This window comes from Trachypithecus francoisi, unplaced genomic scaffold, assembly GCF_009764315.1.
Source record: "Trachypithecus francoisi isolate TF-2019V2 unplaced genomic scaffold, Tfra_2.0 Lachesis_group8, whole genome shotgun sequence".
In the NCBI taxonomy this organism is placed as follows: Eukaryota; Metazoa; Chordata; class Mammalia; order Primates; family Cercopithecidae; genus Trachypithecus; species Trachypithecus francoisi.
The window spans coordinates 16,265,727-16,285,712 of record NW_022681473.1 but is presented as its reverse complement, the minus strand read 5'-3'; the positions used below and the strand labels follow the sequence as shown (position 1 = coordinate 16,285,712).

General features: G+C 40.1%; 1 protein-coding gene and 1 long non-coding RNA gene across 2 annotated transcripts in view; one reads left to right on the top strand and one right to left on the bottom strand.

Annotated features, from left to right (window-relative positions):
• The window catches only part of LOC117080817, a 49,428-nt gene extending 48,352 nt beyond the window's left edge, over positions 1–1,076 (bottom strand). The window contains exon 1 of the long non-coding RNA XR_004435965.1: positions 117–1,076. This is a non-coding gene — a long non-coding RNA (uncharacterized LOC117080817). The remainder of the gene's footprint in view (positions 1–116) is intronic.
• Positions 1–19,986, top strand: part of LOC117080816 (putative fatty acid desaturase 2-like protein FADS2P1) — a 39,848-nt gene that overhangs the window by 680 nt on the left and 19,182 nt on the right. The window contains exons 2-4 of the mRNA XM_033206117.1: positions 11,182–11,292; positions 14,377–14,574; positions 15,911–16,012. Of these exons, the coding sequence (XP_033062008.1) occupies positions 11,182–11,292; positions 14,377–14,574; positions 15,911–16,012 (411 nt within the window). The remainder of the gene's footprint in view (positions 1–11,181; positions 11,293–14,376; positions 14,575–15,910; positions 16,013–19,986) is intronic.

Here is a 19,986-nt window from a genome sequence, read left to right as displayed (position 1 = left end):
GTCTTCCCAAAAGCATTGCACAATCATTCATCTCTTCCCAAACCAACTTTTCAGGATTCCTCTCTAGCAAAATTTTAGTAGTAAATTAAGCCTCAAGGTTTAACTATGAGCTTTACCTGGTCTGGGATGAGTTACTGCCAGTGAATACTATGTTTGCATATTCTGAGTTTTGTTCTGTTCTTGGTGGTTTGTTTTGCTTTGTTTTGAAGCTGAGTCACTGTCTTATAAGAAGAAAATGACAAATGTGCGAGTAAAATCTGGAAAAAAAAAAAAAAAAAAGAACATTTGAACCCAAATAGAAATTTATAAGACTCTTATAAATTTCAAATAATTGGAGTGCATAAAAGAAAGAAAGAAAGTCGTGCAGTGGGCATGAAAATGTTGTGAATAATGATTGAAGCCTATAATTACCTAGGCTTTAAGAGCTTGAAGAGCTCTTTGGCTTCCTGTAGTTCATTCAGTATCATACAGGTAATGCAACCCCACTTTTATTGACACATTGAAATGCATCACCTCACTTAAACCTACAAGGAAGGTGACTATTATTTCCCTATTACAGATGAGAAAGTTGACATTCCAAGATGTAAAAAATATGTCACACAGCCAGCAAATAATGGTGCCAAATTTTGAAATTGGGTCGGTTTGATCCTAAAGCCCTAAATATCTGGATTGTAAAAGAACAAAATAAAATTTCGACTTATTTGATAAAATGGTGTCTCAAAATCTTAAATGCCTTAAGGAATCTCTTTTAAAATATTCCATAAAGAAGTCAGTTTTCTCTCAATTGGGACTTTTATTTCCCACATTGTACAGACGAAGAAACAGAATTAGAGGAACTAAACAACTAACTCAAGGTCAGAAATTAATATATGACAGAATAGAAATTTAAATGCAGGCTTTTAAAAATTATGTGGCTCCTGTTGGTTTTACAGTTTAGCATATAACTTCTTTAACTGGTTTTAAAGATTGGACTGAAAACATTATTTTGCTAAGTACCAGTCTATAAATGGTACCATACTAATAATAACAAAATTCACAATACCTGCAAGATTTCATCTTTTGATGCCATCAACATCTCTTCCTCAATTCTTATTCTTCCCCCAATTTCTCATTCCTCTTCTCTGTGTAGGCTTTTGTTCTTCTACCACCTTCCTATCTTCTTTCTACAGTCAGAATAGTACCTCTCTGAGTATGCCCTGCTACAACCCCACCACTTCTCTCAGATATATTTTTTTAAACAAATTTCAACCTTTCCTTGGAAAATAAGCATGAGCTTATACACAGTGCCCAGAAATCAGAGAGCAGAGGGTAGAAGAAGCAAGAAGAAGAGCATTTGTGTAAGAACAACAGGAGAAAAAAAAAAAAAAAAAAGAAGAAAATGTAAAACATACTACAGATGCCTATCTATCCCATCCCCTCATTTCCACAACTCAGGGAAAATACAGATGAGGCTTTGCTAACACAAGTCACAGAACTGGCTCAGAGGATGTGTTTGCAAAGATATGAGCCTTCAACCACCTTAAAAAGAACTGATAGCCTCACTCAGTTGGAGGCAGCCAAGATAGATGATAAAGTTTTAATTTGCTAATGATTTTTATCTCCTGGAAGTCAGGAAAAGACCCTGAGTTTGTGCCCAATTATAGCCAACAAGGAGGAATTAATTAATATAATAGAAACCATCAGAATCTTGGGGGTAAATACCCATGCTACCTTAGGATTTATGTATGTCAAGGAAGAAAACATAAGTTGGTCAGTCATGTATCTTAGACTTTAGGAAAATAAATAAAAAATGTCCAGAGAAAAGATTCTCCTAGAGAAAATGGCTTAAGAAGAAACGGGGAGTGCCAGAACAATCCACAGTACTCCATGACTCAGAGTACAGGGAGCCTGAGCTTTGGAATAGGTTATGTGAACCTAGGAATGTTATTAGGATGTTCTGAGTCTCAGCTTCCTCATCTGCAAAATGAGGCTGACATTACCCATCTGAGTGATTTATGGCAAATAGAACCAACGCATGTAAAGTGTTTAGCATTAGTGCCAGATACTTAGTAAAAGTTCATTCAGTCATAGCCATTATCAGTCTTATCACCAGCATCTTTATCCTCAGAAATATAATTATTATTTCCTGTTTGTTCACCACTAGCTTTATATTTTGTGTCATCTGATTGGGAATGGAGGGCTATGTAATGAAGCATCATGTTTTCTTTCTTTCTTTTTTTTATTTTTTGAGACGGAGTCTCGCTCTGTCGCTCAGGCTAGAGTGCAGTGGCCGGATCTCAGCTGACTGCAAGCTCCGCCTCCCGGGTTTACGCCATTCTCCTGCCTCAGCCTCCCGAGTAGCTGGAACTACAAGCTCCCGCCACCACGTCCGGCTAATTTTTTGAATGTCTATGTATTTTCAGTAGTGACAGGATTTCACTGTGTTAGCCAGGATGGTCTCCATCTCCTGACCTGGTGATCCGCCCTCTTCGGCCTCCCAGTGAAAGAGGGAAGATCATAAAGTCAGAAGGCCTGATATCAAATGCTTACCCCATAACTTAAGAGTCGTTTGCAGGTCGAGCCTCTGAGTGGCAAGTGTGAGCCAAAGTACTCTCGCTGTGTGCCAACCCCGGGCCCATGGCTGCACCTGCCCAGAGAAAGCACCCTTTTCTTGTATACATAGTAACTCTTCTCTAGGTCTCCATCGTCCTCATAAAAGGTGAATGATGCCATTTACGTAATCTATCCCACAGCGTCATTCATTCATTCATTCATTCATGCAGTCAGTTGTTCCAAAACTCTTGTTAGGGTTCCACCCTCACGGGAATGAAACAGGTCTGCTTTGCATCTGGGCTCTACATTTACTAGGAACGTCCTGAGGCTCTTGAAGTCTCAGCTCCCTTATCTAGAAAATGAGGATACTAATACCTTCACCTTAGCATTGCCATAAAAGTCAGCAGAGATCAAATGAAGTGCTCACCGTGGTGCTTGGTACAGATTAGACACTCAAAAAATAGCAGCTCTTGCATTTTATTATTACTTCACTCTTCTGAGATGGGTTTCCATTTTCTCCAAGGAACTTTACTGAGAAAAAGAAATCTATAAAACAAAATTGGTACATAAGCTCCTGTTATTGCACATATGAGGTATCTGGTATTTTCAAATGATATGATTTAAAACTAATGTCACTATGCTAATAACTAGAGTTATGGCCACAGTCTTTTTATCTGTAAGAGCTCACATAGGAAAATCCAGAAACAACCCGTAAGTACAACAAGGAGGATTGATTCTGTAGATTATAATTATAATACAATAAGCTATTTTGCAAATATTAACATGAGGATTATAAAACATTTTTCTTCTTTTTTGTTGTTGTTTTTTATTATACTTTAAGTTCTAGGGTACATGTGCACAACTTGCAGGTTTGTTACATATGTATACATGTGCCATGTTGGTGTGCTGCACCCATTAACTCGTCATTTACGTTACATATATCTCCTAATGCTATCCCTCCCCCCTCCCCACTCCCCACAATAGGACCCGGTGTATGATGTTCCCCTTCCTGTGTCCAAGTGATCTCATTGTTCAATTCCCACCTATGAGTGAGAATATGCAGTATTTGGTTTTCTGTTCTTGTGATAGTTTGCTGAGAATGATGGTTTCCAGCTGCATCCATGTCCCTACAAAGGACATAAACTCATCCTTTTTTATGGCTGTATAGTATTCCATGGTGTATATGTGCCACATTTTCTTAATCCAGTCTGTCACTGATGGACATTTGGGTTGATTCCAAGTCTTTGCTATTGTGAATAGTGCCACAATAAACATACGTGTGCATGTGTCTTTATAGCAGCGTGACTTATAATCCTTTGGGTATATCCCCAGTAATGGGATGGCTGGGTCAAATGGTATTTCTAGTTCTAGATCCTTGAGGAATCGCCACACTGTTTTCCATAATGGTTGAACTAGTTTACATTCCCACCAACAGTGTAAAAGTGTTCCTATTTCTCCACATCCTCTCCAGCACCTGTTGTTTCCTGATTTTTTAATGATTGCCTTTCTAACTGGTGTGAGATGGTATCTCATTGTGGTTTTGATTTGCATTTCTCTGATGGCGAGTGATGATGAGCATTTTTTCTTGTGTCTGTTGGCTGTATGAATGTCTTCTTTTGAGAAGTGTCTGTTCATATCCTTTGCCCACTTTTTGATGGGGTTGTTTTTTTCTTGTAAATTTGATTGGGTTCTTTACAGGTTCTGGATATTAGCCCTTTGTAAGATAAGTAGATTGCAAAAATTTCCTCCCATTCTGTAGGTTGCCTGTTCACTCTGATGGTAGTTTCTTTTGCTGTGCAGAAGCTTCCTTAGTTCAATTAGATCCCATTTGTCAATTTTGGTTTTTGTTGCCGTTGCTTTTGGTGTTTTAGACATGAAGTCCTTGCCCATGCCTATGTCCTGAATGGTATTACCTAGGTTTTCTTCTAAGGTTTTTATGGTTTTAGGTCTAACATTTAAGGCTCTAATCCATCTTGAATTAATTTTCATATAAGGAGTAAGGAAAGGATCCAGTTTCAGCTTTCTACTTATGGCTAGCCGATTTTCCCAGCACCATTTATTAAATAAGGAATCCTTTCCCCATTTCTTGTTTTTGTCACTTTGTCAAAGATCAGATGGCTGTAGATGTGTGGTATTATTTCTGAGAGCTCTGTTCTGTTCCATTGGTCTATATCTCTGTTTTGGTACCAGTACCATGCTGTTTTGGTTACTGTAGCCTTGTAGTATAGTTTGAAGTCAGGTAGCGTGATGCCTCCAGCTTTGTTGTTTTGGCTTAGGATTGTCTGGGCAATGCAGGGTCTTTTTTGGTTCTGTATGAACTTTAAAGCAGTTAACATATTTTTCTTCGTAGAGAAGGGTCTCAGTCTGTTGCCCAGGATAGAGTGCAGTGGCATGATCATAGCCCACTACAGCCTCCAACTCTTGGGTTCAAGCGATCCTTCAGCCTCAGCCTTCCAAATAGGTGAGATCAGAGGTGTATGCCATCACAGCCAGATTTTTTTAAATTTTTTGTAGAGATAGGATATCACTATGTTGCCCAAGCTGGTTTCAAATGCCTGGCCTCAAAACATCCTCCTGCCTCAGCCTCCCAAAGTGCTGGGATTACAGGTGTGAACCACTGCACCTGGCCCATAAAACACTTTGATGACTGTAAATATATATGAATAAATATCTGGCCACAAATTTTATATAAAACAACAGTGTGTTCTGAGCTCCACGAAAAACATAATTGCAATATTATGATGCATTCAGAGAGACAGCATAATCAGAACAAAGAAAGCAGTTTTATTATCTTGTGTGCTGGTTAGCACACTCCTTATTTCTGGACACAACACTCTAGTAGAGCGACTAAGAAACTAAAGTTCTTTCTCATGAGAGTCAGAGTCCAACAGGATGGGAAAGAATAACAAAAGCTTACAGGAAATATGGCAGGGTCCATTTCAACTATTTGGAGGACTGGTGTGTGGAAGAAGGAAGAGTTGTGTGCGGCACCAAAAAAGGGCATTCTGAATGGTTTCAGATGAGTAGAGCCAGCAGAGGCAAGACTGGGGCAGGGGAAAGGGAAGGTGTATACAGAAATGGAGTACAAACATGATTCATGGCGTGAGTAAGCACCCCACCAGAATGTGGGGTGTCCACCCAATCCAGCCTGGACACTTCCTTTACTTAGCATAATATTGGCTGAAACTACATGCTAACTAATGTTAGTGGTTATCACAGAGGAATTCACTGGCTATGAGAAGAGGAGAAGACAGAGAGAAGATGAAGAGAGACAAGAGATAGGGGAAGAGAAAAGAGAAAGAAGAGCGGGGGGAAGGATCTTGTGTGCCAAGCTAAGGAGTTTGCATTTTACCCTTACTGCATGGCTGCCTCTCCTCCTACTATATGTGAGAATGTATCCCTAGCACAGCATCCCTCCCACCTTCATTCTCACAACACAACTGCCTGGCATTTCTAAGCTGTTGGTAAAAGAAAAGTAATAATCAGTGATAATTGCATCTTTCCTGCAATTATTAAAATTACCTGATTCTCATGGAAATAATAGTTCTAGTTGTAAAATAGATGGAGGAGAGGAGAGAGAAAGAAGTTCAAGCGCTAAGAGATGAAAATAGGCCATGAGGAGACACTGCCTTTCTGGAAGGTGAGTCTGGCAGTTAAGTGAAGGATGAAATCCAGAAACGCCTCCTAAAATGAAGGAAGACCAGGGTGGAGTCCAGGGAACATGTTGAAGGCCCAAGCAAGGTGTTGGCTATAGGAATGGAGAAAAGGAGATGGGTGGGAAGGATATTTAGAAGACACAATTTATAGCATTTGATGAGTGACTTGATAAACTAACAGGATGGAGGAGTCTAAGCTGACTTAAGATATCTGGCTTGGGCAACTAAGTGGTGATATCTATTACAAGGAAACCCAGGAGAATGCACAGGTTTGAAAGGAAGAGGAAGGGGAGGGGAGAGTTGAGTTCCTTTGGGCTGGAGCTCAGCTGAAAGCATTACAGAAAAAAAATATATCAATATAAGGAAGAGTTTTCAAGAAACGAAAGTGTTCAAACAATAGAATGAATTGCAGTGGGAAAATAACCCTCTGCTTATCCCTATGGGTGAAGAGGAATCTGGTGACTTTCTGTGATCATTCCCACTCCAAAGCAGCTGTCTCCCAGGACAAGGGCAAAGATGCTTTCTCCACACAAAACTGGCCTGTTCAGAACTCACTGTCCATCTGAAATTTGTAGAGACTTGTTCTAGCCATTGCCTTAGGGCAGGTGAAATCTGAGAAGGAAGCAGAAGAGGAATTACCCAAAGGTGCAGGAACGGGGTCTTCATCTGTGGCTGGATATAGAACAGTTTCATGAGCTTTTTTTGCAGTGAGTACACCAAGGTCTATATTCTAGTTATCTGGTTTTATGACTACACATACAACATTTTCCATGGATGGTTTCTAAATTTATGCTTGTTCCTTAGTAAATTTCTTTTGGGAAATTTCAACCCACCTCCAATGAACTAAGTAATAATCATATAGAATCATGGCCACTTCTTGATGTCTGACTCCAAAATCTAAGCTCTTAACCTCTAGGCTGGGTCCTCCATAGGTTTTAGAATGACTGAATAAATGAATGAAGGAATTAATGAGCTCATAGAGAAGATTAGGAAGTATTACCCACATTTAGGAGAAATTAAGTAATTTCTGTGTGTGAAACAGCCTACACCTCTGCTACCCTATACCATGCCCTAGTGTGAATTAGGAAAGGCACACTCTTTGGGTGATTGCAGCCCTGTAAGCAGAAGGTTCAGCAAATGGAGTGTCCACTGGAAGTCAGGCCACACTTGCCATCTTGGCCAAGTGCCTTTGTACAGGGCACAGCCTGTATACGGCATTTAAGTTGTAAAAACAGAATTTTGTCTCACACCCTCTGACTTTATATATTTTTCTCTTCCACTAGGGATCATGCTGCTTTTACAGGAAAGCATATGACTCCATCTCCCACCAAATAACAGCAAAAATATTAGCAGTTTATCCAAGGTATTTGTGAAAGCAAAGTAGTAATCACATCTCCATGCTGTTACTATTTTGGAAATAATCAGTTATGAGATGAGCTATGGTATAAATTTATGACTAATTTAAATAGTAAAGATGATGATTGAGAAGGAAGTCAAAAGGCTAAGAGATGAAAATGTGAGATGCTGAAGTCACAAAAATGTCAGAAAATAGAGAAGCCATGGATAGAAAGAGATAGCAGTGCTTAACATCTGTATACTTTGAGTGCCACACTTTGATTGCGCTTAACACCTACATACTTTGAGTGCCACACTTTGATTATCCTAATACCTTGTTATAGAAATGCTATATCCGTTCATTCATTCACCCTTTCCCTTATTTGTCAGGTGTCTCTTGATCACATGATATGCTTCAGGCATAGTGATCAACTTTAGGTATACATTGACCAATAATAGTACATGGTCCCAGTCTTTAAAAACCTCACAAACCACTAAAAAAAAGGGTGAATACAAAGATTCATTATAGTATAAAAGTACAGTATAGTATAGTATGGTATAGTATAGTATAGTATAGTACGGTACAGTGTAGTGTAGTATAGTATAGTATAGTACAGTATAGCATAGTATAGTATAGTACAGTACAATGTAGTATAGTATAGTATAGTATAGTATAAATTTGAAAAGTTCTAGGAACAAAGTGTCCTGTAACCCAGGAGCAATCGTGAATCATTTTCCTGAGTGTTTGGGGGAAGCAATGTTTAATCTGGGCCTTGAAGAGTGAGAGGAGCTTTTAGAGAAAACGAAGGAGGTAGTCAAGGCCAAGAGAGCAGTAAGTGTAAAGCCTCAGAACTGCAGAAAGTCATGGAATGCATACTAAATGGGGAGGCTCCAGTAGAGAAGATGATGCATGAAGGGTATAGAGAAGGTGAGTCTAGGGAGGCAGGTTGGAGCCAGAGGCAAAGTGTTTTACATGACTCAAACCTATGGTGGTTACATGCCATTACCATCTGCCAAGCAGATATATACTGATTTCAGCATCATCCGCAATCTGGCATCACTCCTTTCTTGGGAGGACTTTAAGAAAACAAACTGTATGTGTTAAGGCCTGGAATGGACCTTCAGGGCTTTAAGGCTTTAGAATTGCATAACCCCGAATTCCAATCCTGGCTCTGCTATTGAGTGTGGCATTTGGGGCAAGATACGTCTCCCCTCTGAAACTTAGTGTCTTGATCTGTACAATGAAAGTGATAGAACCTCACAGAAACAAAATGGTGACTATGAGTCGGGCCGTAGAATACCTTGTACACAGGACACACTTCATAAACACTGACACTACCCCTTCTCCTCTTAATTTTATCCCCTCTCCTTCTTTCAGCAGGAACACATTTGGCCCAAGAATGTTGGTAACAGGACTTGCATTATTGCAGACTTTTCACGAAGGGAATTTCACAACTTAATATCTAGATCCTGTTTGAAAATTCTTTCAAATAGAATATTCTAAGGCTACCTAAACTCCTTTGTTGTACTGCCCCACTAATGCAGGAAAGAGTTCCACAGAGCAGGCCAGTATCTACTCTTCTGAAAATATCTGCGGCATTCCCATATGTTTTGTCACAGTTTGTCCCACATGGTTTGTCCCCTACAAACCTTCCTGGGGATTTGAAGAAACAATGAACCCAGAAGAATATTATTGTCAGCACACTGTTCCAGGAGTCTAGATAGCTGCTCAGAGTACAATGAAATTGCGATAGATGACATTCTACACTTTGATCTTGATCCATCAGGATGTCTTCCATTCTAAACTGCTCTGAAACAGCAAGCAGCACTTGATTTTTCAGTATGGGTCACAATGAGATATTTTAATCACCCTCTTAATCACTGAATCACTCTTCCTGGTTAGGGAACCTAAGCTTTAGTATCATAAATGTGAAAAATTTAAACACCTTTGAAATTATTTAGTCCAGCATTTCCCAAGGCACTCAGGAGGAGTGTACAAAGCAAAACGGACACTGGTGGCATTATCTGTACAAAAGAAGCAATGGAACCTCACTGCCTGGACTGATTCTAACAGATAAAAGCCCATTTTACATCATTGCATCTGGAGATCCATAGGTGAAATGAGTCTAAAGAGTTGATATTGTATCCTTCTAATTAACCTTGTTAATTATAAAAATAACTTCTTACTTCCACAAGTAATTATATTATAGTATAGAATTATTATAATACTACAATAATAAGTAGGCTCCTATGTAATTCTTGGATATATCTAAAGTTGATTTAGTGTTTGAAAATGTAGCATTCATTATATTCACTAATATAATTCAAAGCTCACTCCACATTAGGCATTGAGGTAAAGGGAGGAAACCTCTGAATAGTGAAGAGAAGGTAGGTAGTGGGTTCTTATCAGTGGAGGTATACACAAAAGAAATATATCTGATGTGTATTTAACACATAGTAAATGCCATTGGCATTATTATTAATTTACTTAATCCTCATAATAACTTTATGAATTAGGCAGCTATTATTATCGCCCCCATTTAGGGAAGAGAATATAGAAGCATCACGGGCAATTCAAGAGACTTGCCTACAATTACTTAACTAGTAAGTAGCAATGCCAGAATTTGCATGTAGGAAAGCTGGCTCCAGGGTCCACTTTCGTCATCAGTATAATGCAACACCAGCACTGCAGAGTAATTTGTATGGCTTCCATGTATACAATTGACAACTCTGGTTATATTTCTTCATTTTTAATTGCTGCCATCTCCAAACCATAATAGCAACAAGTCTAACATCTCCCTCTTGGAAAATCTTTCTTCTTTCCGAAAACAATTTAAATCCCTGGAAGAGAAGACTCTCTTTCTTCCAAACATAAGTAGGATATAGCATCATCACTGCTTCTCATAGCCGTATGGAATTGCTACTTAACATGCACCTGAGATAGAAAAATATAGTTTGTCACCTCTATTCTGTTTCTGGCTGTCACCGAGTCTCTGCACAGGCCAACACAGCATCTTTTTAATAGAGAGTGAGGAGACTCCTTCAGTGACAAGCTTAGCCAAAGATGTACTATTTTAGACACCCAGGGCTCTAGGGCTGTGCTCTTATAATCTCTCATGCCTTTGCCTTAAGCCATCATCAACTTTAACCTGTCCTTCTCTAGAATGAACTAATTCAAGGGGCCTTCTTCCCCTGGGCTTTGGCCAAAAACCCAGAGAGAGCTCTCAATGGAAGATATAATTTGCATAGCCAATCTTAGTTGCTGCACTGTCTCAGATAGTGTGGGCAAATTTCACATTTAGACGGATGCTGGACTTTTGTGAAGATTTATCCCAACCCATAAACTCGATTATTTCTTCTGGTGATAAATAAAATAGTGATCTCATCAATGCTCCGGGATCCCCTGACTGTGTTGGTCATACCTAGAGAAGCAGTACACATAGTAGGTGGGTCTCCAGCACGAAGCTTTCGCAGAGGTGGTTTTCAGGGATCATTTTGATCAATCAACTTGAAACATCAACTTGGAGTTACAAGCAAATCCTCTGCGATGAGATCTTCGCTGATTCCCAGATTGAGCACAGGACAAGATAAGTAAGGGAACTAATCTGTGGGTAAGCATGTCTCTTCGAAGCCTCTAACAGGTATCTCTGATTTACAGGATGTCTTCAGGGCCATGCATCCAGAGCCTGACATTGTGCAGTTGTATCTGAAGCCACTGCTCATTGGAGAACTTGCCCCAGGAGAGCACAGCCAGGAAAGACACAAAAATGTGAGTAAAATGTCAGGATCCAGGGGTGTAGAAGGATGGAGACAAGGCATATTTTAAAGCCAATTAACAGTTTTCTGTGAAGGGTGGGACCACAGCAGAGTCAATGGGTGGAGTCCACGTATTTCAAAACAATGCCTTTTTCTTTAGATCATCAGAACTCTTAAATCTTTGTGAAGCAAAAGAATGAAATTGTTGACCCTTCGTCAAACAGTAATTTCATGTCTCTAAGCACCTACTTCATGCCAGGGAACTTATGGATATAAGTTCCTTTTCATTGATTGCTTGTAATTATGTTTTTTTTTTTTTTTTTTTTTTTTTTTTTTTTTTTGTCGAGACGGAGTCTCGCTCTGTCGCCCAGGCTGGAGTGCAGTGGCCGGATCTCAGCTCACTGCAAGCTCCGCCTCCCGGTTTACGCCATTCTCCTGCCTCAGCCTCCCGAGAAGCTGGGACTACAGGCGCCCGCCACCTCGCCCGGCTAGTTTTTTGTATTTTTAGTAGAGACGGGGTTTCACTGTGTTCGCCAGGATGGTCTCGATCTCCTGACCTCGTGATCCGCCCGTCTCGGCCTCCCAAAGTGCTGGGATTACAGGCTTGAGCCACCGCGCCCGGCCTGTAATTATGTTTTATGTCTATGTCTGTGTTTCCAGCCCGACTAAGTTGCATGAGAGCTGAAACTATGTCCACTTTTCTTAGCCCTGTGTCCTGAAGACCTCCTTTCACAGGATCAACATGTAGTAGCAACTCCAAAAACAGCTACTGATTGAAAGATGTCGCTGTATCCTAACCACAGCCTTTGTAAATTTGGGGAGATTATCATTCAGGGAAAACAAATTACTTTCTAAAAGTCTGACAGCTGGTATATCAAAGAGCTGAGACTCCAAATCACTTCTCTCTGGCTCCAATCCCTTAGTATTCCCAAGGATAAATGCCATTCTTTCTTTAATATTTTGACTACATGAATACTGTCTTCTAAAAGACAGAGTCTCCATAGGACTAAAAATTCACTGGGATGGTTTTACATAACGCTGAGAGGAATTTTACTTAATATTGATTAATTCCATTTTTTGAAATTTATTTTTTGTCATAGCTTACATTTGCCTGACTCTTAAGCCCTTTGAAATAATTTGTACAATGTGTGGATCCATAAACCACTGTAAAGCAGAGGGAGCAAGGATTTTTTCCCTCTTTGAAAAATGAAGAAACAGACTCACAAAGGGAGCAGGACTAATCTGAGGACACAGAACTGGTTACGGGCAAATCTGAGACCAATACTTAAGCTCACTCTTTAGGCCCATGTTCATCCCACAGCACAGCTCTGTTCCGAAGAGTGGGTTGGTAGGATGGACAGCCTGCACTCACGCCCCAACCCTGCCATTCTCAAATTGTGTGAGTCTAGGCAAGTTCCCAAACCTCTTTTGGCTCAGTTTCTCCCCCTATAAGATACCGAAAACAAAAACAAAAACAAAAAAGATACCGAAAACAATGGTACCAACCTTATGAGAGTTACTGGGAAAACAATTAAAAGAATTAAAGTCATCACTGAAAGTGCTTAGAACAGCACCTGGAACACAGTAAATGCTCAATAAATTTTACTTATTATCATAATCATGAACTGATGATGGTACTAGTAATTTTAAAACTTTCAGATATGTCCCCATCATTTGGGTCAGGTAGCTCTAGGTTAAAAATTGAAGGTGATGCAAATCTTTATTGTTTTTCCTAAATATTTTCTGTTAAGAAAAATAAAATCCCACTAAGGACTGAGACCTATCAGATAATCATTATCTAAAAGAGTGTTGGTCTCCAGAGATAAAGGTCTACCATAAATTTTCTTTAATACATTTGTGGGGATATTTTAGTTGCTGTATATAGAAAATTAGTATTTGAGCATAAAATTCGGTGTCAGATGTAGGTTTAAGTTCACCACCTGTCACTGACTTGTTGATAACTTCAAGTCAGTCACTCTTCTGGGTTTTGCTGACCTCCCTCAACTCTGCAATAAATGTTTTGCAAAAGATGACCAGGCTCGAGGCACCCTACAGATAACAAGTTAATATTAATTATTAAAATAATCTGTGGCCACAAGAATTGTAAGACTGATGGGGCTTGGGAGACGAGCCTATCCAGAACTTTTGCCAGGCAATGGGTCCTTTAAAAGTTGTGTCTGTGAAGTTTGAAACTTTTGGCTTCTAGAATTCTTTTCATAACTCTTTCTATTTTGTTTCTAATGTTTCTCCTTTCTTACATCTGTACAACCCTGTTATCTTTCTCATAACCTGGTCACTTTCCCAGCTGTCCTAGTTTTGAGTCCATAATAGTCAATAAGCCAAGAGATATTTCTTTCCAACCTTGTGTGCCCCCCAATATGTTGTGCAAGTTTGTAAACCAATGCTGATGTTGTGCATGAACACTCACACATGCACATACACACAGGGCCCTTAAACGAGACCTCTCCAACTGAGTACACACACACTAATAAGCCCTGCCTTGTTTTGGGGGATCCACTAAGCAGCTCTCAGAAAATTCATCCTGAGAGCTAATCTAAGTGAACTACATTGTTCTACGATCTCCATCTTCCATGAAATAACCCTTTCTACACATTAAGCAACTGATGGCCTGGAAAGTACTTTGTAAACTATACCAGAAACGATGGTAACACAGATCCATATAGATGACCAGGTTCCCCCAAACAGAACCAGAGCTCACTCAACACCTGAAATAATCCTGGTGGTTTAAAAGGCGACTGTTAGGCGTACGTATCTCTCTACTGCACTCTCTTCTCCTTCCCCCTCCCCTGAAAAAATCTAGTTCTGAATTCCAAAACAGCTTTAGGACAGTTTACAAGTCATTATTCATCTTTCACTTCTGCAGAAAACAACAAAAATTTTTCATAAATTTTTTGGAAGGTTTTAGTTGCTGGTTCATTGTTTTGGGGTTTTAATTCTGGACAATTAAATGTATTAATAAAATTCTATTAATAAAAGAGATGTATACAAAATTAATACAATTAATTATTAATTATGTTCATCTGTATTCCCTTTCCCCTGAAGGAGCTAATTTACTCTTTGAATATTTGTTTCATAGTCACAGTTGGTGAAAGATTTCCAAGAATTGCGGAGGATCATAGAGTCTATGAACATGTTCCATGCCAACCTGGGGTTCTTCTTTCTTCACTTTGCCCAGATCTTAATTTTGGAAGTGCTGGCGTGGCTAATGCTGTATCATTTTGGCAGTGGTTGGCCTGTTACTACATTCATTTCCTTTCTTCTCACAATTTCTCAGGTAAGCAGGTATACTAAGCCCAGGCAGCGTCGTCATAAAAAGGCTCAGAATTTCTTCTCTCTTTAGATTGGTGCCAGCTGCTGCCTGACACTTCTTGGCAAGGTACTCATCAATGTCAGGCACTTACCAGCAAGTGACCAAGCTTCACTGGGCTTTGGTTCTCTCCTCTCTAAAGTGAGGATAATAATGAATGTGGAATTATTCTAAGAAGGACTGATCAGGCAAATGTGTAAAATATAAAGCACAGTGTCTGGCCTATGGTAAATGTTTAATTAATGACAATTGCTGCTTTTTGCCCTGTTTTATCCCCACCATCTCAGTGATTTAAGTTCTGTCCTTAGCCACGCAACATGCATATTTATCTTTCATTCTTTAACCAATCAACATTTATCAATGCATCAGACCACAAATTCTTCAAGGGCAGAGGTTATATCCTATAGAGAATAAGAACGTGTGAGTGCCTCTATAAATGACAAATAGCAACTGACACTTAGCAGGGCATTTGATAAATCTTTGTTGAATAAAGTATGAATCTCTGAACATAGCCTTCTATGAGCATGATACCATGTTGTCGATACAAAGGAAAAGTCAACATGCTCCCTGCTCCTGAGAGAATTTATCTAGTGGAGGAAATACTCCTTCACAAACAGCTAAACACACTGCCTGGCACAATTCAATGTTATTAATCCCAAAGAAAGGAACAAGCATGTACTGTTGGAGCAGAAAAGAGCATAATTTAATTCTCATTAGAATAATTGGAAAAGGTTTTGTAGAGAATTAACTGCAATGTGTTTCCAGGTTCCAGAATTCTGGATGTTAATTCTTTTTCTTAAATCATCTTGTTTTATTTCTTGAAAAGTGACTTTTGGAAACAAGAAAGGAAACAAATATTTGTTTAGTGTGTAGCATAAGCTGGACACTTTACATATACGTAAGTAGTACAACAACCCCGTGAGTCAGGTATTAGTGGCCCCTTTTATCAGATGAAGAACTGAAGGTGAGAGCTACCGAGTAACTTGCCCAGAGTTGTGAAGCTCGTTAGTGTTGAAGAACAGTTTAGAAGTCAAATCTGTCTGACACCAAAGACCATGGTCTTTGCACTCCATACTGGAAACCTTTCAAAGTGACAAGGAGAGCATTCCAGGCTGAGACAACAAAGGCATAAAAGTTGGAAAGATCAGGCAAGATATGTATGGGAAATAGAAACTAATTTTGGCTGGAGGTCAAACAAGATCACCTACTGTTCTCAAATAAGGTTGTGAATCTACTATGGGACTCATTGATTGATTTCTTGTTAGGGTCTCAATTTCTCTAACAGTAACTTCATCTCTCCTAGGCCCAGAGCTCATTTTTGCAGCATGATGTGGGGCACCTTTCCATATTTAAGAAGTCCAAGTGGAATCACATGATGCATAAATTTGTGATGTGCCATCTCAAGGTATGGGATGTCAGGGAGCATGAGGGGAATTCCTGAACATGAGTCCCTAAGGAGTGGTTCCCATGTTTGTGCATGGATATCAGTGAAAAATGTTTATGATACCCCACAAATAAATGTAAGTGTACTGACAAGGTAGATAATATATACTCATATATAATACATTATACAATATGTGTTGAAATGAGAATTTTAAATTTGTTGTGAGGATTCATTTAGTTCTGTTTAAGAAACTCTTATATTTTGTATTGCCCTGGTAGACTCTTTGGCTGAATCCCTGGCATCCCCCTGCCCTAAGGAATCACCTCATAGAAGAAAGTGTGTGCCTCGAAAAATGACGATGTGCATTGTGGAACCATAAGTGGGAATATTCTTAGAAGGGATTTGAAGATTTATTGTTGGGAAGCTAGGGGAAACCAGCAAGCCTGATTAGTCCTAGGGGTGGGGGCAAGGAGGGGGCAGCTATGAAGAAATAAAGGAAAAGATGCAAAACAGATACTAGTGAACAGAAAGACTAGTCAGGAAAAGCCAGGTGGCTCTGTTCAAGAGTGGAGGATTGCAAAATCCAGACTGCTGGAAAAAGCAGGTAGTGACATGACAGCTGGTCTTATCCCCCCTTACTTGAGCTCCAGGAAGCAGGTACACTGTCCTATGCACCACTGCAATGCAGCACCTAGGAGAGTGCCTGGTGCATGGAGCGCCTCAATAAGCATTTGTTGAATGAAGGAATGAGAAAAAGAAAGAAAGAATGAGTGAATGAATGAATGAATGAATGAACCAGTTAACAGGGCAAGACTTCCAAGCATGGCTTCCAGCCCTGGCTCTGATTGTGCTCATTGTGTGATCTTTAGTAAATCACATTCTATCTCTGACCTTCAGTGTTCCCATCAGTAGTATTAGGAGTTAAACTAGATCTCTGCTTTTCTAGAACTTTCTAGGTTTTGGTGACTATGTACTCCAGCCTAGAAGGGAAGCAAATGCATCTGAGCCTTCCACTAAACCAAATCCTTGTGTTCAAACCAGGACCCCTTAGGAAAAACCCATGGGCACTGACTCAGAGCCTATTAGTTCTTCCCTAACACAGTGATTTTATACATATGTCTCATTCTGGTTATCCGCTTCCCCAGCCCGTAGTGGCTTGGAAGTAGCCAACTAATGAAAGAGTGAAGACAGTGCTGGAGTCAGGCCCACAGAGAGTAGTGAGTAGTAACTACTCACAGCAAATGACAAGGAAACACAGATGAGGACTCACATTGTGTGAGCCTGACAAGTGCCGGGTTCAGAACTAGTCCCGTTAGGCTATTTTCTCAAGTAATTCTAATGACGTGAGGACATAGCACTCCTAGTTTTCAGCTGAAATTCAAGTTCAGAGGGGTGAAGTATTTAAGCCAATGGCCATAAACTGGTCACTGGAGAATTCATAGCACAGCACTAAATATTGCAGGCACTGGAGCAGAGCTGCTCAATGCTGGCTATCATGTGGAGCCACCTCAAGAACTTATTTTTTAAAGCCCTGATGCCTAAGCACCATCTCTAGATATTCTAAATTCGTCTCCGGTAGAGTCTAGACATCAGTGGTTTTTGAAAGTTCCCCAGGTGATTCGAACCTGCAAAAACAAGCCTGCCTTCTGTGGGAATTCATGCACTCATGAGCTGGGTCACTTTGAACAAATTACTTAATGATTTTAAACCTCAGTTTCTTCAACTGTAAAATGAGGATAGACGATGGCTTCAACCTGATTAGGATGTTGTTAGGATTATACTCAATGCTCATGCGTCATGCTCAACCAAGTGTCTGGCATACAGTAAATGCTTAACAATGGTTAGTTGTTACTAACCTAGGAACAGTCTTTCCATAATCAAAATGAAGACTCAGCATCAATACGAAAAATGTTGCTGGGCGCGGTGGCTCAAGACTGTAATCCCAGCACTTTGGGAGGCCGAGACGGGCGGATCACAAGGTCAGGAGATCGAGACTATCCTGGCGAACACGGTGAAACCCCGTCTCCACTAAAAAATACAAAAAACTAGCCGGGCGAGGTGGTGGGCGCCTGTAGTCCCAGTTACTCGGGGGGCTGAGGCGGGAGAATGGCCTAAACCCAGGAGGCGGAGCTTGCAGTGAGCTGAGATCCGGCCACTGCACTCCAGCCTGGGCGACAGAGCGAGACTCCATCTCAAAAAAAAAAAAAAAAAAAAAAAAAAAGTTTAATCATTGAAGTATTAAGAAGATGGGGATAAATCACATCATCACTGAGTTGCAAGGTACCTGGAATCACCTACTTTTACCTACCCTCTCTCCCACTGATCAGTTTGAGCCTTAACTCAATCGGATAACACAGAGTTGGATTTTGAGACGTGTCCCCCATAATAGTTAGAATGAATAATAGGTTGTTATTTCATGTGACAGGTCACATTTGACCAGAAAATTCCTAGGGGTGTTCTAGTCCACCCTCTCTTCACCATCATAAGATAGATGAGGCTGTTTCTGGATTCACTCAGAGATACTCACCACAGAATAAAAGCAGAGGCGGTTTCTTATGCTATTGTGAGTTTCAGGTCATAGGCCAGCCCATTTTTCCTCCTCTGTTCTGAGGAGTCAGAGGAAAGGTAAAACTCATCTGCCCTGGAGGTAGCTGGCAGTGGATTCAGTGCCAGTATGTGAAATATTTCAGATCAGCCCCACCCATGCTGGCACTTTAAAAAATAAATCACTGCTTTCCCATTGATCCAGATTTGTACACAGCTATTTCTATGTAAGCTGTGTCTCCAGAAACAATTTTGCACTAGTCGAAATGAATATAACCTTGATGACTTGTGAACTGAGTAAGAAAATGGGAAATGGCTCTAAAAGCAAATCAAGTGTACTCTGCCTTTTTTGCAGGCAAAAACAGTGACTCATGAGCAAAATGAATATAGGCTTCAACTATGTGCAGGAGAGAAAACTACCTGTGGAGAGGAAAGGTGGGCAGGGAGGATGTAACAAAGAAAATTATAATGTAAACAGCAACATCCCCGCCTTAGACATGCATCACAATTTTAAAGTTTAAAACTTAACCTCATGTCAGTTACTTCCCACCACCACCTCCTGCAAAAGGCACCAATATGGAGATTCTTTAGAATTTTCATTCACCAACTGAGAAAAAATATATATGCTCTGGTCTTTCCAGTGTTTGCACAATAAAAGAGCACTTCCCAAAATAAACCACAAAATGTTTGCATACATTTTGGACTACTGTGAAATACTAAAATCAAAATGGACTCCTTGTAGCGTATTTTTCATATTTGCCAGCATGCAGATATAAAAAAACTAAGAATCAAGTCTCATTATAGGGATAGTGGGACAGAACATTTGAAATTAAGATCTTCCTAGAAAATCTGGCCTATAGTGATTCCATGATGACATCCTAAAACATTTTAGTTTGGTAAGGAAAAGGAAAGTGTCAAGCATGTTATTTTCTGCAATCCTCTCAGAAGCCTCATCCATTTTATAGATGAGGAAATTGCCCAAGGTCACACACCTAAATAGATAGCCAAGGAGGGATTAAATTCAGGTTGGTTTCATTCCAAAGCCAGGGTTTGTTCTTTTTATTATTAGTAGTATTATTATACTTTAAGTTCTAGGGTACATGTGCGCAACCTGCAGGTTTGTTACACAGGTGTACATGTGCCATGTTGGTTTACTGCACTATCAACTCGTCATTTACAGTAGGTATTTCTCCGAATGCTGTCCCTCCCCGAGCCACCCGTCCCAGACAGGCCCTGGTATGTGATGTTCCTCGGCCTTTTTCTACTGCACTGAGAATAGCCCTAACGTGGAAATGTGGAATGACAGGTTTGTTCCTGCGTAGAATTTGGCGAAGGGGCAGCCTATTTGGCAGGCAGCTGATAATCCTCTCTTACCTGTGGAGTACTTTGTTTCCCTTGTCTCTGGCAATAGTGGCTTCCAGAAAGAGGGGCCAAAAGAAGGCACTTATTTG